Source organism: Canis lupus, chromosome 3 (genome assembly GCF_048164855.1).
Source record: "Canis lupus baileyi chromosome 3, mCanLup2.hap1, whole genome shotgun sequence".
In the NCBI taxonomy this organism is placed as follows: domain Eukaryota; kingdom Metazoa; phylum Chordata; class Mammalia; order Carnivora; family Canidae; genus Canis; species Canis lupus.
Window position 1 is genome coordinate 63,550,108 of NC_132840.1, and position 22,644 is coordinate 63,572,751.

At 35.9% G+C, this 22,644-nt stretch overlaps 1 protein-coding gene across 5 annotated transcripts in view; it reads right to left on the minus strand.

Moving 5' to 3' along the window:
• GUCY1A2 (guanylate cyclase 1 soluble subunit alpha 2) overlaps window positions 1-22,644 on the minus strand; it is a 428,883-nt gene that overhangs the window by 127,562 nt on the left and 278,677 nt on the right. For all 5 annotated transcript variants that reach the window (XR_012028569.1, XM_072821809.1, XM_072821808.1 and 2 more), the window contains one exon: window positions 16,930-17,084. Coding sequence is in view for 4 of the 5 variants with exons in the window: in XM_072821809.1 (XP_072677910.1) it covers window positions 16,930-17,084 (155 nt within the window). In the remaining variant the exon portion in view is untranslated. The remainder of the gene's footprint in view (window positions 1-16,929; window positions 17,085-22,644) is intronic.

The window sequence follows — 22,644 nt, forward strand, 5'->3', positions numbered from 1 at the left end:
GCATTCAAATTGGCAAAGAAGAAGTCAAACTCCCCCTCTTTGCAGATGACATGATAATGTACATAGAAAACCCAAATAGACTCCACCCTAAGATTGCTAGAACTCATAAAACAATTCAGAAATGTGTCAGGGTACAAAATCAATGCCCAGAAATCAGTGGCATTTCTCTACACTAACAATGAGACTGAAGAAAGAGAAATTAAGGAGTCATTCCCATTTACAATTGCACCCAAAAGCAGAAGATACCTCGGAATAAACCTAACCAAAGAGATAAAGGATCTATACCCTAAAAACTACAGAACACTTCTGAAAGAATTTGAGGAAGACACAAAGAGATGGAAAAATATTCCATGCTCATGGATTGGAGGAATAAATATTGTGAAAACGTCTATGCTACCCAGGGCAATTTACACGTTCAATTTACACGTTTGAATTTCTATCAAAATACCATGGACTTTCTTCAGAGAGTTGGAACAAAGAACCTTAATATTTGTATGTAATCAGAAAAGACCCTGAATAGCCAGAGGAATATTGAAAAAGAAAACAATGCCGGGAGCATCACAATGCCGGATTTCAACCTGTATTACAAAGCTGTGATCATCAAGACAGTATGGTGCTGACACAAAAACAGACACATAGATCAATGGAACAGAATAGAGAACCCAGAAATGGGCCCTCAACTCTATGGTCAACTAATATTTGACAAAGCAGGAAAGGAAAGACTATCTACTGGAGAAAGGACATTCTATTCAATAAATGGTGCTGGGAAAATTGGACAGCCATATGAAGAAGAATGAAACTAAACCATTCTTTTACACCATACACAAAGATAAAGTAAAAAATGGTTGAAAGATCTAAATGTGAGACAAGAATCCATCAAAATTCTAGAGGAAAACACAGGCAACAACTGTTTTGAACTTGGCCACAGTAACTTCTTTCAAGATACATCTATGAAGGCAAGGGAAACAAAAGCAAAAATGAAGTATTGGAACTTAATCAGGATAAAAAGCTTCTGCACAAAAGGGACAGTCAACAGAACTAAAAGGCAAACTACAGTATGGGAAAAGATATTTGCAAGGGACGTATCAGATAAAGGGCTAGTATCCAAGGTCTATAAAGAACTTATTAAACTCAACACCCAAGAAACAAGTAATCCAATAATGAAATGGGATGAAGATATGAACAGAAATGTCACCAAAGAAGACATAGACATGGCCAACAAGCACATGAGAAAATGCTCCACATCCCTTGCCATCAGGGAAATACAAATCAAAACTACAATGAGATACCATGTCACATCAGTGAGAATAGTCAAAATTAAGAAGACAGGATACAACAAATGTTGGAGAGGATGTGGAGAAAGGGGAGCTCTCTTGCACTGTTGGTGGGAATGTGAACTGGTACAGCCCCTCTGGAAAGCTGTGTGGAGGTTCCTCAAAGAGTTAAAAATAGAGCTACCCTATTGCACTGCTGGGGATTTACCCCAAAGACACAGATGCAGTAAAAAGCCAAGACACGTGCACCCCAATGTTTATAGCAGCAATGTCCACTGTAGCCAAACTGTGGAAGCAGCCACAATGTCCTTTGGTGGATGAATGATTAAAGAAAGCTGAATACTACTCAGCTATCAGAAAGGACCTAGAACTAGAAGCACCCATAGAACTAGAACTACCCATAGTTCTACCCATAGAACTAGAACTACCCAAAGCAACCATTTGCTTTGACATGGATGGAACTGGAGGTATTATGCTGAGTGAAATAAGTCAATTGAAGAAGGTCAATCATCATATGGTTTCACTTATACATGGAACATAAGAAATAGTGAATGGTATTATAAGGGAAAGGAAGGGAACTGAGTGGGAAAAATTAGAGGGAGACAAACCTTGAGGGACTCCTAACTCTGGGAAATGAACAAAGGATTGTGGAAGGGGAGGTGGGCAGGGGGGATGGGGTAACTAGGTGATGGGCACTAAGAGGGCACTTGATGGGATGAGCAGTGGGTGTTAAAGTATATGTTGGTAAATTGAACTTAAATGAAAACAAATGTAAATAAATAAATAAATAAATAATCAATCATTCACCAGAATCAAGTAGAATTCATTTCAGAGATGCAAGGATGGTTCAATATCTGCAATCCAATCAATAGGCACACCACAATAGCATTGTGGATGGTCATCTTAGTAGTTACAGAAAAAGCATTTGATGAAATTGTATATACTTCATGATAAAAATCTATGAAGTAGTTTTAGAGAGAACATACTTCAACAAAATAAAGGCCATGTATGAAACAAACACACCTAACATCATACTCATGGTGAAAAACGGAGCTTTTCCTCTAAGATCGGGAACAAAACAAGAATGTCCACTCTTGGCATTTTTATTCAATGTAAAGTCCTAATGATACAGTCAAATGACAAAGAAATAAAAGTCATCCAGATTGGTAAGAAAGAAGTAAAACTTTCAGTACATCAGATGACACAATATATAAAACCCTAAAGATGTCACCAAAACCTATTAGAACAGTTAAATGAATTCAAAATGTGGCAAGATACAAAATTAACAGAGAAATTAGGTGCATTTCTGTACACTAATAACAGAGTAGCAGAAAGAGAAATTAAGCAAACAATTCCATTTACATTTGCAATAAAAAAAGAATCAAATACCTGGGATGAAACTGAACCAAGGAGGTGAAAGACCTATACTCTGAAAACTACAAAACACTGATGAAAGAAATTCAAGACAACACACAAAAAGAAATGGAAAGATACACCATGTTCATGAAATAGAGGAATATTATTAAAATATCCGTACTACCCAAAGCAATCTGAAGATTTAATGCAATCCCTATGAAAATACCATAGCATTTATTACAAAACCACAACAGATTATCCTAAAATTTATATGGAACTACAAATAATCTTGAAAAAGAACAAAACTGAAGGTAACACACTCAGAGATTTAAAGATATACTACAAAGCTATAGTAATCAAAATAGCATAGATTAATAATAGAACTGGATACAGACACCAGATATACACCCATATTCACATGGTTATTTGATCTATGACAAAGAAGGCAAGTATATACAATGGAGGAAAGACAGTTTCTTCAATATATACTAGTGGGAAAGCTGGACCACTTTCTTACTTCATACACAAAAACTTACAATTCACTGAAGATCTAAATGTGGGACCCAAATCCATAAAACTTTTAGAAGAAACTCAGGTGGTAATCTCTTTGACATCAACTTTATCATCATTTTTCTACATAGGTTTTCTCAAGCAAGGAAAACAAAATTAGAAACATGAAGTAGCAGGACTACATAAAAATAACTTTTTACACAGTAAAAAAGGCAACCTACTTGATGGGAGAAGGGATTCACAAATTATTTACCTGATAAAGGGTTAATAACCAAAATAAAGAACTTCTACAAGTCAAAATGACTGGACATTTTTCCACAGAATACATACAGATGCCAACAGACACATGAGAAGATGCTCAACATCACTAATCATCTGGCAAATGTAAATCAAAACCACAGTGAAATATTACCTTATACCCATAAGAATGGCTTGTATTAAAAAGACAAAAAATAAGTGTTGGTAAAGATGTGGAGAAAAAGAGAACCTCGTGCACTATTGGTGGAAATGTAAAATGGTGTAGACACTATAGTAGACAGTATTGAGATTCCTCAAAAAATTAAAATTAGAAATATCAAATGATTCAGTAGTTCCACTACTAGGTGTTTACCCAAAGATGAAAACTTTAATTCCAAAAGATATATGCACCCCTATGTTTACTGCAGCAATGTAAATGTCCATTAATAGATGACTGATTAAAGAGGATGTTGTATATATCCAAATGAATATTATTCAGCCACAAGAAATAATAAGATCTTGACCCTTGTAAAAACATGGATAGACTTAGAGTGTATTATGGTAAGGGAAATAAAACAAAGACAAGTGCTATATGATTTCACTTATATGTGGAATGTATGAAATAAAATAAGCAAATGGAAAAACAGAAATGGGCCTATAAATATAAAGAACAAACTGGTAGTTGCCAGAGGGTAAGGAAGGGAGGAAATGGGTGAAGGAAAGTGGTAGATACAGGCATCCAGTTTTGGAATAAGTTACAGGGATGAAAAGTATAGCACAGACAATACTGTCAGTAGTATTTTAATAGTGTTGTATGGTCCTAGACGGCAGCTACACTTGTGGTAAGTGTAACATAGACTTGTTGAGTCACTATGTTTTACACCTGAAACTAACGTAGCATTGTGTGTCAACTACAATAAGAAAAACAATGGGATGAAGCAATTAAATGAATTTTGACTATGTTCAAAGTATTAGGTAATTTATCAACAACATATTTAATCTGAACAATAATTATTAAAAACAGGTACTAATCTTAAAGGAAAAAACTGGGTCCAAAGAAATTTAGGCACTAAATTTCACACAGATATCAAGCTTTAGAGCCTGGATTCCAACCTCAGCACTCTGATCATGGAAATTGTGCCCTCAAATCATTACCTTATCCTATCCATTGCAGATCCCCTAATATGATGAGCTCTACATATAGCAGTAGTTAGACGGTGACTTGGTTTTAACAGAAAGGGACTTTCACAGTGAATGAAAAATAGGTATTTTGAAAAGCCTAGAAGCAGATCAACTGTAAAATGAGAAAAGCAAAAATGTTTGAAGGTTAAGGAAAATTTCCTATCACAGTAATTAAAGAGTCTTTGCACATTTTTAGTTTGCAATTAGCAAGCAAATCAATTTTGCTCAGGCAAATCATTTGATAATTCGTGCCATTTCAAAATTTGCTAAACTATCCTTAATGTAATCAATTATTTTAGTTTCATAGATCAGTAACATAATGATAAGAGACAAGTGTTTATCATGTGTGCACTATTTCAAAACTGGGATGAGTGAGAATAAAGATGGGTGGGTATAAACTTCACATTTATTGGAGAAAAAGGGGGAAAACATCAAACACGGAAAACTAAAAACTAATTAACTGTTTCTTTTTTTCCCAGAAATAAAACAAGTAATAAACTGCTCTAGGTGGAGAAGGAATGGTCCTTGGCCATTATTGCATGCAACAAAGATGACTCACACATGAAAAGTCTAAAAATGAAGACTATATAGAAGTTATGACTCTGAATTTTAAATTTTTAAATTTTATTCCTTATGTCCACAAAATTCTGAGAAAATACCCAATTATTCCAACTTTACAAAAGAAACTCAATTTACATGATATGAAATGTAAAGTGACTTAGGTAATTACAAGCAAATGGTTTCATAGGAACACACTTTGTAATAGTTAAAAATTAGGAAAAAACAAGTGTCAATCAACAGAGGAACAGACAAAGGAATATTAGAATATGGTATAGTCATACGATGGAGTATAATAATTAAAATGATGAGCTAGAGCCATATGTCTCATCATTGTGTTGATAACAAACATACAAAGTTTTGTTTAAATAAAAACCAATGTTACAGAAACTTTCATATAGTGAGATATCCCTTTTGCAAATGAAAATACATAAAATTCTATTGTACATGAATATTTTTAAGGAAGTTAATGCACAGAACAGTGAACTTTAAACACACCAAACTCATTTGGATGTTTGTCACAATTAATTCCAAAGGAAAGGTTGTATTTCATTAAGCTATAGCTGAGGCAAATATAATAATGTATTAAATCAGTGGTGAGATCATAGGTATTGCTGCTTTTAATTTTTAGTGCTTCAAAATATTTATAAAATTTCATTGACTTAAAAAATACTATTTCAGGCAAAATGTATGTGGAATAAAAAAATTCAGAAAATTATTTCAGTTTATCATAATATGCAAATAATCCATTCAATGTTTATGATAATCATATAGTCTTAGTAAAAATAAAGTGAATATAAATGTCTGAAGATTTCAAGATAAAAGACAATACTGGACATTCTATTTCTTTTTTTTCAGTTCTGCAACAAAGTTTTAGACACTTTATTAAAGCACTTTTTTTGGCAGAAGGGGTGCCTGTCCTTTCTGTGGGGGGCACACTGGGCGTGGCGTCACACGTGTTCACAGGTGTGTGCATGCGCACGCGCCCAGGATCGCGGCCGCCCCCAGCGGGCACAGCTCCCGGCCCCACCCCCTGCACACGGCCGCCTGTCCCCCGAGAGCCAGTGCAGACCAATGTCCAATTCCTGGACATTCAGGATTTAATTCAGGAAAGAAAAGTGGGAATTTCAAGCTTTCATGAGCTAAACTTTCAGTTTTATTTCTCAAGTTGCCATTTTCTCTAAAAAAGTGCAAATTGCCTCCTTATAGAGAATGTCCCTGAGAATTCAATCCTGGTTAACTCTCAGCATCCTTGGAAAGGGGAAGTACATTCTACACGTGTGGGTCACTATTCACCTTGTGCAGTATGAAACACAACAATTATACATGACTGAACTGTGCAGATTAGCACAGATAAACCAACACAAGGTACTTAGTCACACTGAGATCATTGCCAGGTCCAATGTGCATCGTTTGTAATGGTATCTCCGATTTAAATGGATGTCAAAGGTCACTGAGTCCAAATGCTCTTCTGAAGCATGGGAAGACAAGTAGAAATAGCAAAAGGAGATTGCAGTATCATTAAGTTGTGCCCCCATCAATCAAATGGGGATAAGATTATCTGCTCTCAATCAATGGAGTGTTACCCTTCTGTACCCCCTAATCTGTTCTCCTTTCTACAACCTTGGAGATTTTTAAACCACAAATCTGATCAAGTCACTCCTCTGCTTAAGTATCTCTTCTTAACTCTTAGTGTTAGTCTGAAATCTGTCAACATGACCTACCAGCCTCATTTAAGCCCAATGTTGGAGCTCCTGTTGCTCCAACATTCTAATTGTGGTTACTTCACCTCAGCACTATTCTATTGTAATTAATTTTCTCAGGTACATTTATCATCTAGTCTCTGATCTCATACCTGAGGGCAGAGATCCTATTTATGCTACATCCTATTTATGAATATAATTGTAGCATTGGTACCTATCATACTGCTTGGAATATAGGAGGTTCCCACAAGTGTTTGCTGAAAGAAGGGAAGGAGGGGGGAACACAGGGTAATAGGAAGAAAAGGATTTTGTGTAAAATACAGTAAATGTAAAAATATTTTTATAAAACATTAGTAAGAATGACATGGTTTGGGGCCAATCAGAAAAAATATCTTTTATAATCTATGCATATGGCAGCTCGATGTGTCTGCCTGTGGCTCTATTTGATTTTTTGTGGGTGGGAGTGGGGACAGACAGTAACACAACAAAATGTTTTGGTGCCTACAGTGGTTGAAATGATTCAGGCCTAAAGATCCTCCTTACTGAGGATCATCATAAACTCAGTATGAAAAAGATTATGAAAGAGGTAGGATGCAAGTACACAGGTCCTGTGTGGCTTGTAGGGGTTTCCTTTATTGTTCACATGTAAACAAAGCCATCTACAGCTATCATGTCTCAGCTAAGAGCACAAACTTCTCAAATACTTAATCCATTCTTTACATATCATTTTTAAAAATAGAAACATTTTAACATGAAAACTGTCAGATCATCTGTATGCCCAGAATTGTGTTAGAAAAAGTGGAATAAGTTTAAAAGAGGCAAAACCCTTATATAAATACCCTTTAAATGACAGGTAGTTCTTAAGCAACTTTCTCTTGAATTTATATTTGAAATTGCAGTTCCTTTCTCATCACCTCAGAAATCTGTATATATTTTTCATCTAAAAGAGTAACTTTCTCTATAGATACATCAAAATTTTCAAAATATCACCATTTTGTTATCATAAACTTTCATATATATATATACACAATTTTTTAAAGATATAATTTCAAAAATCAAGGGAAACTCAGGGAAGATTGCAGAGCAGGAGGATCCTGAGCTCACCCTCACCCAAGACGCACTAAGATAATAGATATATCTGCAAAACTAACTCTGAAAAGGACCTAAGGACTGGCAGAGGAGACCTTGCACAATTAGTCCTTGAGAAGAGGCAACATTGAATAGGACAGGAGAGGTGGAGTTGGGAACCAAACTCCCAGCAAGACTAATTGTAAGTGGAAGAGACATCACAAGCATAGAAGGCAATAGGAAACTGATACCCTACCCTTAAAGAGCCAGCATAATAACTCTCCCTGAGAAACAACACAGAAGCAGCAGTTTGCAAAGAGCTTGTAGTACATGTAAAGGAGATTTATTTACTCATCTCAGAATATGTTCTGGAGGGGCAGAGATCTTCAAGAGATTTCTCCAGAAAGGAAAGTACTGGTGGGCATCATTTTCCCCCTCCCCCAGCCTAGGTAGCTGGACACTTGCAGAAGCCAGCATTAACACTTTGTGGACACCATAATCCAACCCACTGACCTTAGCAGACATCTTCCCAAAGCAGCAGCTGCCCTGCCACACCCTGTAAACAGCTCCAGCATGGGCGAGAACCACTCCCAAATGACTTTGCACTGGGGAAGGGGCAAAATAACTCCACATCCCAGAGTGCCCTCAATTCCAGCATCCTGGCCTCTTGGCTGTATGCAGAGGCAGTAATCTCTGCCATTTAGGGTGCCAACAGCTGTGGCAAAGATACTAATTGTAGAGAGTACGACCACTGCCCCTCCTCCCCACACACACACCGATGAGAACCTCTCAGATTTGTAAGGAGCAAGCCCTGCCCTTTGGTGATAACTACAGTTCTGGCAGAAAGCCTAATTACAGACAGCCAGCTGGACTTCCAAACTTGCCCACTAATGAGCCCACAGCAACAATGGGGAAACTAAATATTGCTCAGTGCACCCACATGATGCAAAGCAGGTAATCGCAGCAGGTTGGGCTGGGCTGGAGGCAATCACGGCTCAGCCACAATGGAAAGGTACATGTGGTCCATAAAGGGAATACCCCTGAGCACCTAGTTTTGGTGACCAGGGGGGTATCACTATAGGACACCACATGACCTCTTCTACATAAGACTTTAAAGACCAGGAGACATAGCTGATTTTCCTAATACATAACATAGAAACAAACACAGAGTCGGACAAAATGAGGAGACAAAGGAAGATGTCCCAAATGAAAGAACAAGACACAATCACTGTAAAATAACTAGATGAAATGGAGTTAAGCAATATGCCTAATAAGGAATTCAAAGCAAGGGTCATAAAGATATTCACTGGACTTGAGAAAAGAGTGGATGAAATAAGTGAGAATTTCAACAATGAGACAGAAAATAGAAAAAACCTCTCAGAGTTAAGGAATTCAATTAATGAAATAAAAAATACACTACCTAGAATTAATAGCAAATGAGAGGATGAAGGAGAATGGATCAGCAATCTGGAAAACAGGGTAATGGAAAGCAACCAAGTTGAACAGCAAATAGGAAAAAAAGTAATAAATGAGAAAAGGTTAAAGGAGCTAAGCAACATCATCAAGCATAATAACATGTGGATCACAGTAGGAGAAGAGATAAAGAAGGGAAAAGAAAACTTATTAGAAGAGGTAATAGTTGAAAACTTCCTTAATCTGGGGAAGGAAACAGACATCCAGGCCCAGGAAACACAGAGAGCCCCTGACAAGATAAACCTAGTAGGTCCACACCATGACAAATAGTGATTAAAATAGCAAAAAGCAATGATAAAGATTCTTACAGCTGCAATACAAAAACAAACAAACAAAAAACAATACAAGGGAAACACCATAAGACTCTTAGCTGATTTTTCAGCAGAAACTTTGTAGGCCAAAAGAAAGTAGCATGATATATTCAAAGTGCCACACCAAAACCACACCAAAAGTACTCTATCCAGCAAGACTATCATCTAGAACAGAAGGAGAGATAAAGAGTTTCCCAAACAAAAGTTAAAGGAATTCATCACCACAAACCAGCCTTATACAAAATGTTAAAGAGAATTCTCTAAGTATAAAGGAAAGTCCATAACTGGAAGAAAATTATGAAAGGAAAAAAATTTCACAAGTAAATTTTACTTGTGAAAATTAGATCAGAGATCCCTGGGTGGCGCAGCGGTTTAGCGCCTGCCTTTGGCCTAGGGCGTGATCCTGGAGACCCAGGATCGAATCCCACGTCGGGCTCCCGGTGCATGGAGCCTGCTTCTCCCTCTGCCTATGTCTCTGCCTCTCTCTCTCTCTCTGTGACTATCATAAATAAATAAAAATTTAAAAAAAATAAAGTTTAAAAAAAAAAAAAGAAAATTAGATCAGTCACTTATAAAGTCAGTATTGAGATTAAAATACAAAATTGTTAAAATCAATTATATCTACAAAAATTAGTCAAAGAATACACAAAATAAAAAGTTATAAAATATGACATTATAAAACACAGAAGAGGAATAAAAATTTAGTGCTTAGAATGTGTTTTAACTTAAGCAACTATCAACTTAATATAGACTGCTATACACATAAGATGTTACATATGAACGCATGGTAACTACAAATCAAAAACCTATAATATATATACAAAAAAATAGAAAGCCAAGCATAACACTATCAAAGCCATCAAATCACAAGGAAAAGAGCAAGAGAAGAAGAAAGAAACATAGAAGAACAACCAAAAAACAATGAACAAGTATATATGTATCTATCATAAAAACAACCAAAAAACAATGAACAAGTATATATGTATCTATCAATTATTATTTTAAATGTAAATGATCTAAATGTTCCAATTAAAACACACTAGATGACTGAATAAATAAGAAAAATCAAGACCCATATGTATGCTACCCACAAGTCTCACTTCACACCTAAAAATACATGTAGACTAAAAGTGAGGTGCTAGAAAAACATATGCCATGCAATGAAAGTGCACAAAGGGCCAGAGTAGCAATTCTTATATCGGACAAAATAAACTTCAAAATAAAGACTGTAGCAAGAAACAATGAAGGCCATTACATAACAATAAACGGAACAATACATCAAGAGGACATATCAATTATAAATATCTATGTATACAACAAAGGAACACCAAAATACATAAAGCAAATATTAACAGACAGAAATAAAAATCAACAATAAACAATAATATTAGAGGCCTTAACACCCCATTTACATCAATGGATAGATCATCCAGATAGAAAGTCAATAAAGAATGAGCAGCTTTGAAATACACGTTAGACCACATGAACCTGACATACATACAGAACATTCCATCTCAAAACAGCAGAAAACAAATTCTTTTTTAAGCGCACATGGAAAACTCTCTAGGACAGATTATATGATAGGCCACAAAATAAGCTTCAGTAAATTTAAGAAGATTGAGATCCTATCAAGATTGTTTTCCAACCAGAACTGTATGATACTAGAAGTCAATTATAAGAAAAATCTGAAACACACACACACACCAAACAAACAAGCAGAGGCTAAACAACATGCCACTCAATAATCAGTAGGTCAACCAAGAAATCAAAGAAGAAATCAATAAATACATGGGGACAAAGGAAAATGAAAACACAACAGTCCGAAATCATGGGGATGCAACAAAGAAGTAATAGGGAATTTTATAGTAATATAGGCCTACCTCAAGAAACAAGAGAATTCTCAAATAAACTAACTTTATACTTTAGGAGCTAGGAAGAAAAAAAAGAACAAATAAACTCAAGGTTAGTAGAAGGAAAGAAATAGATATTTGTGCATAAATGAACAAAATAGAGACTAAAAGAACAATGGAAAAGATCAATGAAACCCAGAGTTGGTTTTCTAAAAATATAAACAAAATTGATAAGAATTTTAGCCAGATTTATCAAGGAGAAAAAGAAAGAAGATTCAAATAAAATCAGAAATGAAGGAGAAGAAATAGCAACTGACACTACAGAAACTCAAAGGATTATAAGAACATATTATGAAAAATTATATGCTAAGATACTGAATGACTTAGTCAAATGGATAAATTTCAGAAACATTCAATCTTCCAAAACTGAATCAAGAAGAAATAGAGGATCTGAACTAGAGCAACTACTAGTAATGAAACTGAATCAATAATCAACAAACTCCCAACAAACAAAAGTTCAGGACCACATGACTTCACAGGTAAATTCTACAAACATTTAAAGAAGAGTTAATACTTACTTTTCTCAAACTGTCCCAATAAATAAAAGAGGAAAGAAAAGCTCCTAACTTATTTTACAAGGTCAGCATTACTGTGATACCAAAACCAGACCAAAGACATCACAAAATAAAGGCGGGGGGAGAGGGGGCACTTAGGTGGTTCAGTTAGTTAAGTGTCTGACTCGGTTTTGGCTCAGATCATGATCTCAGGGTCCTGATATCAAGCCCCACATCAGGCTCCTCACTCAGCAGAGTCTACTTGTCCCAGTTCCTCTGCTCCTTCCCCTGACTCAATAAATAAATAAAATCTTTAAAAAATATAAAACAAACAACTAACTATAGACCAATATGTTTGATGAATGTAGATGCAAAAATACTCAAAAGATTAGCACAACTAAATCAACAATATATTAAAAAACATTAGTCACCATGATCATGTGGGATTTATTCCAGGGATGTAAGGGTGGTTCAATATGTGCAAGTCAATCAATATAATATTTAACATTAACATGAGAAAGAATAAAAACCATAAGATCATCTTCATCTTCAGATTAACATTATTAAGATATAACATTTGATATTTTCAACATCCTTTCATGATAAAAACTCTCAACAAAGTGGGTTTAGCGGGAACACATCTCAACATAATTAAAGGCCATATATAACAATCATCATACTCAATGTTGAAAAACTGAGAGCCTTCCCACTACGAACAGGAACAAAACAAGGATTCCATTCTTGCCACTTTTATTCAAGGTAGTACTGGAAGTTGCAGTCATAGTAATCAGACAAGAAAAAGAAATGAAAGACATCCAAATTGCTAATGAAGAAGTGAAGCTGTCACTCTTTGTAGATGCCGTGTTATTATATGCAGAAAACCCTAAAGACACCACCAATAAACTATTAGAAATGATAGATGAATTCAAAGTTGCAAGATGCAAAATCAATAAAAGTATGTGTCACATCTAATTTCCTGAATTAAGGAAATCAATTTACAGTTGCACCAAAGGATAAAATACCTAGGAATGAATAAATAAATAAATACTTCTTTTTTTACACAGACAGGCAGAGACATAGGCAGAAGGATAAGCAGGCTCTCTGTGGGGAGCTCAATGTGGGACTCGATCCCAGGACCCTGAAATCATGATTTAAGCCAAAGGCAGATGCTCAACCACTGAGCCACCCAGGTTCCCCCCTAGGAATAAATTTAATCATAGATGTGACTATATCTATGTCACATCTATGTCTAGATGATCAAAACTATAAAACATTAATGAAAGAAATTGAAGATGAAACAACAAATGTAAAAGTATAGCATGCTCATGGATTTAAATAATTAATATTGTTAAAATGTCCATATTACCTAAAACAATATATAGATTCAATGCAATCTCTTTCAAAATACCCACAGCGGGATCCCTGGGTGGCGCAGCGGTTTGGCGCCTGCCTTTGGCCCAGGGCACGATCCTGGAGACCCGGGATCGAATCCCACGTCGGGCTCCCGGTGCATGGAGCCTGCTTCTCCCTCTGCCTGTGTCTCTGCCTCTCTCTCTCTCTCTCTCTCTCTGTGACTATCATGAATAAATAAAAAAATTAAAAAAAAAATACCCACAGCATTTTTTATAGAACTAGAACAAATAAAATTTGTGAAGAACCAGAAAAGGCCTTGAATAGCCAAACCAACCTTGAGAAAGAATAAGTTGGAGGTATCACAATCTCAGATTTCAAGATACACTTATAAACCTATAGTAATCAAAACACCATACTGGCACCAAAAAAGACACACAGATCAATGGAACAGGATTAGAGAATCCAGAAATAAACCTTCACATATATGGCTGATTAATCAGTGACAGAGAAGGCAAGAATATACAATGAGGGAAAGACAATTTTCAAAAAATGTTTTTGAGGAAACTAGGCAGCTGCACGCAATGAAACTGAACCACTTTCTTACACCATACACAAAAATAATCTCAAAACGGCTTAAAAGCCTAAATGAGAGATCTGAAAACAAAACTTCTAAAAGGAAACATAGGCAGTAATCTCTTGGACATTGGCTTTAGCGACATTTTTCTGATATGTCTCCTGAGGCAAGGGAAACAAAAGCAGAAATAAACTTGGGACTACACCAAAATTAAAAGTTTTGGGATGCCTAGGTGGCTCAGTGGTTGAGCATCTGCTTTTGGCTTAGGTCATGATATTGGGGTTGTGGGATGGAGTCCCACATTGGGCTCCCCTTGAGGAGCCTGGTTCTCCCTCTGCCTATGTCTCTGCCTCTCTCTCTATGTCTCTCATGAATAAATAAATAAAATCTTTAAAACAAACAAACAAAAAAACAAAATTAAAAGCTTTTTCACAGCAAAGGAAATCATCAGCAAAAGGAAATCTCATCAGCAACCCATTGATGAGAGATGATATTTGCAAATGATCTAATAAAGGGTTAATATTCAAAATATATAAAGAAGTTATACAACTCAACATAAAAAAAAACTGATTAAAAAATGGGCAGAGGACCTGAATAGACATTTTTCCAAACAGACATAAAGCTGGGAAACAGACATGGAAATATGCTCAATATCACTAATCATCAAGCAAATGCCAAAGAAACAAACAAAGCCCCCCCAAAACAAAACACAAAATCCAAACATGATGAGACATCACCTCACACTAGTCAGGATGGCTAGTATTAAAAGGATAAGAAATAATAAGGATGGCGAGGATGTGGAGAAACAGGAACCCTTGTCACTGTTGGTAGGAAAGTAAACTGATACAGCCACTGTGGAAGACAGCATGGAATTTCCTCAAAATATTAAAAACAGAAATACCATATGACCCTGTAATTCTACTACTGGGTGTTGACCCAAGGAAAAAGAAAAGACTAATTCAAAAACATATATGCACCTCTATGTTTTTGGAAGCATTATTTGCAATTGCCAAGATATGGAAGCAACCTAAGTGTCTGTCAATAGATTAAATGGATAAATGTGTAGGATATGTGTGTGTGTGTGTGCATGTGCAATGGAATATTATTCAGCCATAGAAAATAATGTGCTTTTGCCATTTGTGACAACATTAATTGACCTAAATATAGAGGCTGCTTTTAGGTAAACAGGCTTGAGAAATGGAATGGAACAGAAAGGACCATAGTGACCACTGGCTGACTACACACAGGCCCGTCAGGCAGTCTACCTCAAAACATAAAACATCCATAGGCCATAGCTGACTAATAGGCTACTTACAACCAGGCACAGTTACCAAAAAAGAGAGAGAATTACATATGTTACCATACCTCCTTACCTTCCCTCTTTAAAAGTGGCCCCCACGCACTGCTTCCTAGTAGACAGCCTCCCCTCTGCTGTCCTGCCCACCACTCCCTTGCAGTGTATTCAATAAATTTCTACTTCCTTTGTTCTGCCTCGGGTGAATTCTTTCACCGCCCCTGCTACTGGCTTCCAGCCAATCACCGCCCTATTTAGAGGCCCCCATCTGATTGAGAGACACTCCCGTTGGGCACCACACTATGGTATTTGTCAGTAAATGAAATAAGTCAGAGAACAACAAATACCATAGGATTTCATTTATATGTGGAATCTAAAAACCAAAACAAATTAGAAAAGAGACCAAAAAAAAAAAAAAACCCAACCCCCCCCCCCCCGCACCCCCCCCCCAAAAAAAAACTCCTTGATGCTTAAGTACACAGACCAAACTGGTGGTTGCCACCAGTGGTAGGTTGGAGGATTGGTAAAGTAGATAAAGAGGATAAAGTAGTACAGAATTCCAATATAAAATAAATAAGTCACAGAGATGAAAAAATACAACAGGGAATGTAGCCAAAAATATTATAAAAACATTTTATGGTGACTTAAATTAACTATACTTATTATGTGAGTACTGAGTAATGTAGTAATGTTTAGGATTGTCGAACTAATATGTCATACACTTGAAATTAATATAAGATTGTATGCTTTACTTCAATAAAAAATTAATAATAAAAGAAAAATATCAACGGTCACTATTTCCAGTCTACAGTCTTACAATATGATTTCTTAGTTATCCAAATCATGGCACCAATTAGCTTGCACACCAATGCACAGCACAAAACTGAAGTCTAATATATAGGAGATAGTCATACTGTTTTCTTATTCTAGAGAAGTCTACCTACCAATGCATTTATTCATTAATTCAACAAATATTATAGAGTGCTTATTATGTGTTAAGCATGTTCTACAAGTTTTGGGAATATAATGATAAGCTAAAGCAGGCATGGTCCCTCCCCCTAGGAAGTGTAGTAACTAGTGGGTGAGAGGACATCTACCAGGTACAAAATACAAATGTGTTCATCTGTCAGCTATATGTGTAGACTTGCCAATTTATGACCTGTAAGATAGAGTTTGAAGTTTTACTCTGTACCCAGTATATATTTAACTTTAGAGAGTCATTATTTACTTTAGTTATTCCAAAGAATAAAAGCAGTCAAAATATCTTTTCTATCTTATTCTTTTGACTTTTATAAATATTGAGGAACATTTTGAAAATGTGCGGACTTTTTGTGTAAGGCAGATCTTCAACATTTGTTCTCCTGTATTTAAACAGGTGTATCTCAAAGGACAGCAACTATGGGAAATGACAAACCTATGTTTACCTCTCAGTCAAGTCAGGCTCTACATGTACTCTCTTGGGGTGCAAATAAACGTTTATGTCACAATTGCTATCTTTCAGACTGGGTGGATCTACTCCTATTACCTTAGAGAAAGACAGGATAAAAAAAAATACAGTGTCTCACACATGACAGGACATTAGGTCAAGGCAAGGACATAGACAGGAGGAGGAGGAAGCCAGAGAACACTTACTGGTAAGTGGTTGGGCTGACATTGATGCGCCGAGGGTGACTTCCTGATTCGAATTTGCTTGCCAGAGTGACATTATTTCCAAACAGGCAATATCGTGGCATTCTCACCCCAACAACTCCAGCGAGCACAGAACCCGAGTGAATGCCTATCCTCATCTAAAAAAGAAAGAAAAATGGAAGGGATATACTTATGCTTTCTTTTGGTATGCAATTATTTTAGTGAAAGGTAATTATGTAAGCCACTGAACTTGGATCTCCTCAAAGACAAGAACTGTGTCTTGGTCATTTTTGTGAGCCTGATATCTGGACCATTAAAGTGGCAATGAACATGAATACTGTGGAATAAATGAATAAATTAACTAAAAGGAAAAATTATGTTTAATTTGCTGAGTAAATCCCATTCTAGGTCAAATCGCTTTTCATTTGTACATAATATGTCCTAATACATAAAAAATGTATTATTCTCCCTCTAGTTATTTTTACATACAACCATATTATTCCCTTCATGGAATTAAGCACAATTATAAATTAAATACTTATATTTCTGTTTATTTTGTTTAAATGTTGGATTGTCCTATGAGAGAAGGATCCATATCTATTTCCTTGCTGCTGAATATTCAGTACTTAGTACTGTACCTAGAGCAAAGCAGGTCATTCACAGTAAGTGATAAATGTTGATAAACTGTCAAACTTCTTCTTGAACATTATATTAAAATGGAGTTATAGAGAATTTAACCCTTGAGTCAGTCAAGAAGCGTTTATTGAAAATCCTAAAAAATAAATTAAGTTATGTATATTTTATACTCCATGAATCTGATAAATAGTAGTCTGGCCCATACCTTGAAGCAATCCTCAATATGCAGTTGATATACACTTAAATGTGTTTATGGCAATGAAGTTGCTTCTACATGGTCTGCACCAAAATAACCGAAGCTAATGTTGACCAAGTAAGAAGTGATGTTCTAGGTGAACGTGGGAGAGAGGGAAGAGATCTGACCCCTAAATGCCTCCTACATAAGTGTCATCCCTTCACTACCACGTCTGCTTTTGCCCTTGTAGTTGTAAAGACAAAAAGTCATTCTGTGACTAACCTTTGTCATAGGACTGGAGAGTTCATACTTATCAACTATTAATAAGACAGGCTGAAACCAAGGTGATCTAGCTGCAACTCTTAGTAACCTCTTCATGTACTTTTAAAAAAATGATTCTAACATTTATTTGAAAATCCAACATGCTAGGGAAGAATCAAGGTACATTTGAAAAAAGTATATTTTTCCTATTAGTATAAACATATCTAATAAGTGCACAGATACCATAATACTGTGTATACACAGGGAGACTAACAGAAGAGATAGCACAGGAAGACTTCCATGCATACATAGGTGATTGATATATGATAGAGTTGGCACTTCTGATTAATGAGAAAAAGATGGCATTTCCATTAGTTGCTCTGGATCAACCATGTATTCATGTTGAAAAAAAAATCCAAGTAGATTAAAGATCTTAATGTAGAAGGCACAACTTTACAGCTTTAAAAATAATTGGTTTTTTAAAAAAGATTTTATTTATTTATTCATGAGAGACACACAGAGAGAGAGGGACAGACATACAGGCAGAGGGAGAAGCAGGCTCCATGCAGGGAACCCAAAGTGGGGGACTCAATCCTGGGACTCCAGGATCATGTCCTGGGCTGAAGGCAGGCACTAAACCTCTGAGCCACCTAGGGATCCCCAAAAACAATCGTTTTAATTAGGATAAAGGCCAATGTGTAGTATCAGTAGTACTCTAAAATGCAGAAACCCTAAAAAGTATAATTTTATTAGTCTCTTAGTAACAGTCTCTAGGTGAGTGGTCCAGGTTGCCAGGAAAGGTCAGTTTGGCAGAGACCAGTTCCGTGTCATCATGTTCTTTCTCATGCCTTATCACCTATTATTTGTTGGGAAACCTGAAGCTGAATCAGGAGCACCCTCATGTGCTAACTCCTGATGGGGCAAGATACACCCTTCTCATCCAGGGGAAGGGTCATGACATTACCTTTTCAGGTGATCATCATTCCTTTGGGTAGATCCAGATTTACATCTGCTATCATTTTTCTTCTGTCTACAGGAGTTTCTTAAACATCTTCTGTACCGTAGGTCCACCGAAGATGAATTCTTTCAGCTTTAGTTGAAAAAGTTTTTATTTTGCCTTCCTCTCTGACCAATATTTTCACTGGGTATAGAATTCTAGGTTGATCTTTTTTTGTTTTCTTTCCTTTCCATCTTTTAGTCCTATTGCTTCATTGTCTCCTCCTTTGCATTATTTCCTATGAGAACACTGCTGCCATGCTTATCTTAGTTCTTTCATGTGTAATAGATCTTTTTCCTTCTGGCTTCTTTAAGTTTTAGTATTTTTTCTAGTTTTGCAAACTTTAGCCATGATTTCTCTTGATGTTTTTTTCTTCATGTTTCTTATATTTGGGGTTTGTTTAGTATTTTGCATGATCAAATTTGGAAGAATTTCAGCTATTACTTCTTTGAATATTTTTTCTATCCACACTTCTTTCTCAGAGATTCCAAATATATGTATATCAGGATATTTGAAGTATTTCCATGGTTGAAAAATTTATTCATTTAAAATATTTTTTTTGGGGGGGCAGCCTGGGTGTCTCAGCAGTTTAGCGCTGCCTTTAGCCCAGTGTGTGATTCTGGAGTCCCGGGATTGAGTCTCACACCAGGCTCCCTGCATGGAGCCTGCTTCTCCCTCTGACTGTGTCTCTGTTCCCTCCCACCCCCCGTGTCTCTCATGAATTAATAAATAAAATCTTTAAAAAATATATATGTTTTTTTCTGTTTATTTTGGATAACTTCTATTGTAATGTCTTCAAATTCACTAATATCTTCTTTTGTAATATCTAATCATTTGTTAATGTCATCCAGTGCATGTTTCATCTCAGGCATTGTGAATTTCATCTCTAGAAGTTCAATTTACCAATTTTTTCTTTTTCAGATATCAAATTACCTTTTGACACATGGAATATAGTTAAAATAACTGTTTTAATACTCTTGTCTGCTAATTCTATACCCTATTAGTCTATTTCAGTTTTGATTGGTCTTTCTCATCATTATGGGTCATATTTTTCAGCTTTACAGCATGCTACTAATTTTTGGTTGCATGTTAGGTATCATAAATTTGACTTTGTTGATGCTGGATTTTTTTATATTCTTTTTTTAAGATTTTATTTTATTTGAGAAAGAGAGCATGAGTGGTAGGGAGGGATAGAGGGGGAAGGAGAAGCAGACTCCCCATGGAGCAGGGAGCCAGACATGGGCTCAATCCCAGGACCCTGAGATCATGACCTAAGCCAAGTATGAGTCACCGAGGTGCCCCTATTTTTTTTTATATTCTTATAAATATTCTTGAGTTCTATCTACATATATAGTCAAATTACTTGAAAATATTTTTTTTTCAAGTCTTGCTTTTCAAGATTTTCTGGGCAAGTCCTGAGCAGTATTTCATGTAGGGCTAGTTATTCCCCACTACTGAGGCAAGAACACTCTTGAGTACTGTACTCAGTACCTATGATTTTATGAGGCTCTCCAGTCTTTCTGATGGGAACAGGTTTTTTTTGTTTTTTAGTTAGTTTGTTTGTTTGTTTGTTTGTTTCCAGGTCTTGTGTGAGTGCCAGGAACTTTTTCCTCTAGTCCTTCCAGGTGATTTTCCCTTTTGGGCTCAGGTAATCTTCTCACATATAGACAATAATCAGTGCTTTGCAAAACACATAGGAGGCCCCTTGCTAGATTTCTGGTGGTCTCTATGCAGCTTCCTCCTTGCTAGTACTCTGCCTGTGACCTCTTGCTTCTCTGATCTCCCCAGACTCTCACCTTCATCTCTTCCACTCCAGGAGTTTGTTGGATGCCTCTGGTTTGCTCCTCCTCACACCATAGCCTGGGTGTTCCCAAAGCAATATACCAGGGAAATCATATGTTTCATCTTACTTGTTTCCTATCCCTCAGGAATCACTATTTTCTATTGCCTAGTGGCCAGTGTCATAAAAGCTGTTATACTGTATTTTTTCTCCAGATTTTTAACGTTTAAGCTAGGAGCATAAATCCAGTCTCTGTTTTTCCATATTAAGTGGAAGCATAAATGAGATAATAGTTTTTTAAAGAAATCTAACTTTCTGAAAAATGTAGGCCTGTTTCTGATGAGTGATTGTCTATTTGGGTTTAAAAAAAGGTAAAAAAAAAAAAAGAGTGACTAATAATAGTCCTTTTAATCAAGATAATTATAAACTACCTTTCTCTAAAATTATGAAAGCATTTTATAATATTATATTTCTTTAGGTTTCTTTTTGCTTTTATAAGGCCTATTTATATTAAATTCCTTGTGTAATGCAGGCTTGCCTGAAAAACACCCAGACCTCAGTTACTAAGATTGTCAGTTTGGGCCTATGATCACTGTACTGATCCCTTTAAGCAGGCGGAAAAAGAAGTGAATATTACATTGATACATCTCACAGCCTCTTTATTCTGTGCTTTTTGTTTGAGAAAAAGACTCTACACCCCACACCAATTGTATAGAAGGCTTATAGACTTCCATCACTGCCTCCTTTTCAAAAGGCCTCAGGGTTTTTAAAAACCAAATTATCAAAATGAGAATTATTATAAACTGAAAAATGCTCATGATTAAAACACTGATATCCCTGATGGGGGGTGGATGGAGAAATGGTCATTTAAAAAAAAACATTATCTCTTAGATGGCCACTTAAAACACGCACAAAAATATCAACAACCACACAAAAAGCACAAATTTGTTGTCATTGTCTCTACTGTATAGTGAAATTAAACTAAGAGTATTATTTAATCTTGGAAGTAAGGAGATACCATGAGGTACTTACAAATCGAATCATCAGACTATTTTCTTTGAATTTCTTTTGACAACTTATTAAGATTTCCCAAGAATTATTGCCTATATAAGGAAGTGAATGACTGCCTCACTCAGAATATATCAAGAACATCTAGCACTTAGACAGAAGAGATACATTTAATTCTCAATGAGGAATTTAGATTCACTTTGGCAAGATTTAACATTATTTAATTAATTTAACCAATCAGTAACATTTGTATCCATCTGCCTAGTATGTCCTAACTAAAGAAGGCTGCTTCATAGTAAACTAGTGGTTGTTAACTAGGGACGTTTATGACCTTCAGTGAACATATGGCAATGTCTTGAGACATTTTTTATCTTAATAACTGGGATGAAGAGCTGCTACTGGCACCTATTCAGTCAAGCTAGAGATGTCCAGGATAGCTTCCCCACAACAAAACGTTTTCTAGTCCAAAGTAGACTAGAAACCCTGCCGAGTCTGAGAAACCCTGCACTAAACACACTTCTGGCAACTTATAGATATTTAGTAGACCAACATACACACAAAATAATAAATTCTTCAATCAGATCAAAGCTTTGATGCATAACAGTAGACTTTGCTTTTTAGAGAACATTTATAGAAAAAAAATAGTTTCTGACCTAGGGATTTATAGAAAAACACTGTAACTTTTGAATCCATCCTGAGGTTAGGATATTTGTTACCAGTCTCCTATACCTATATGAAATGTGTGAAATACTATAAAATTCTGGGAAACATCTAAGTCCCCAATTATCAAAAGACGCAGTTATTTTCATAATACTGTACTAATTATTCATTAGCTGAAGCACACAAACAACTGCATTTTTA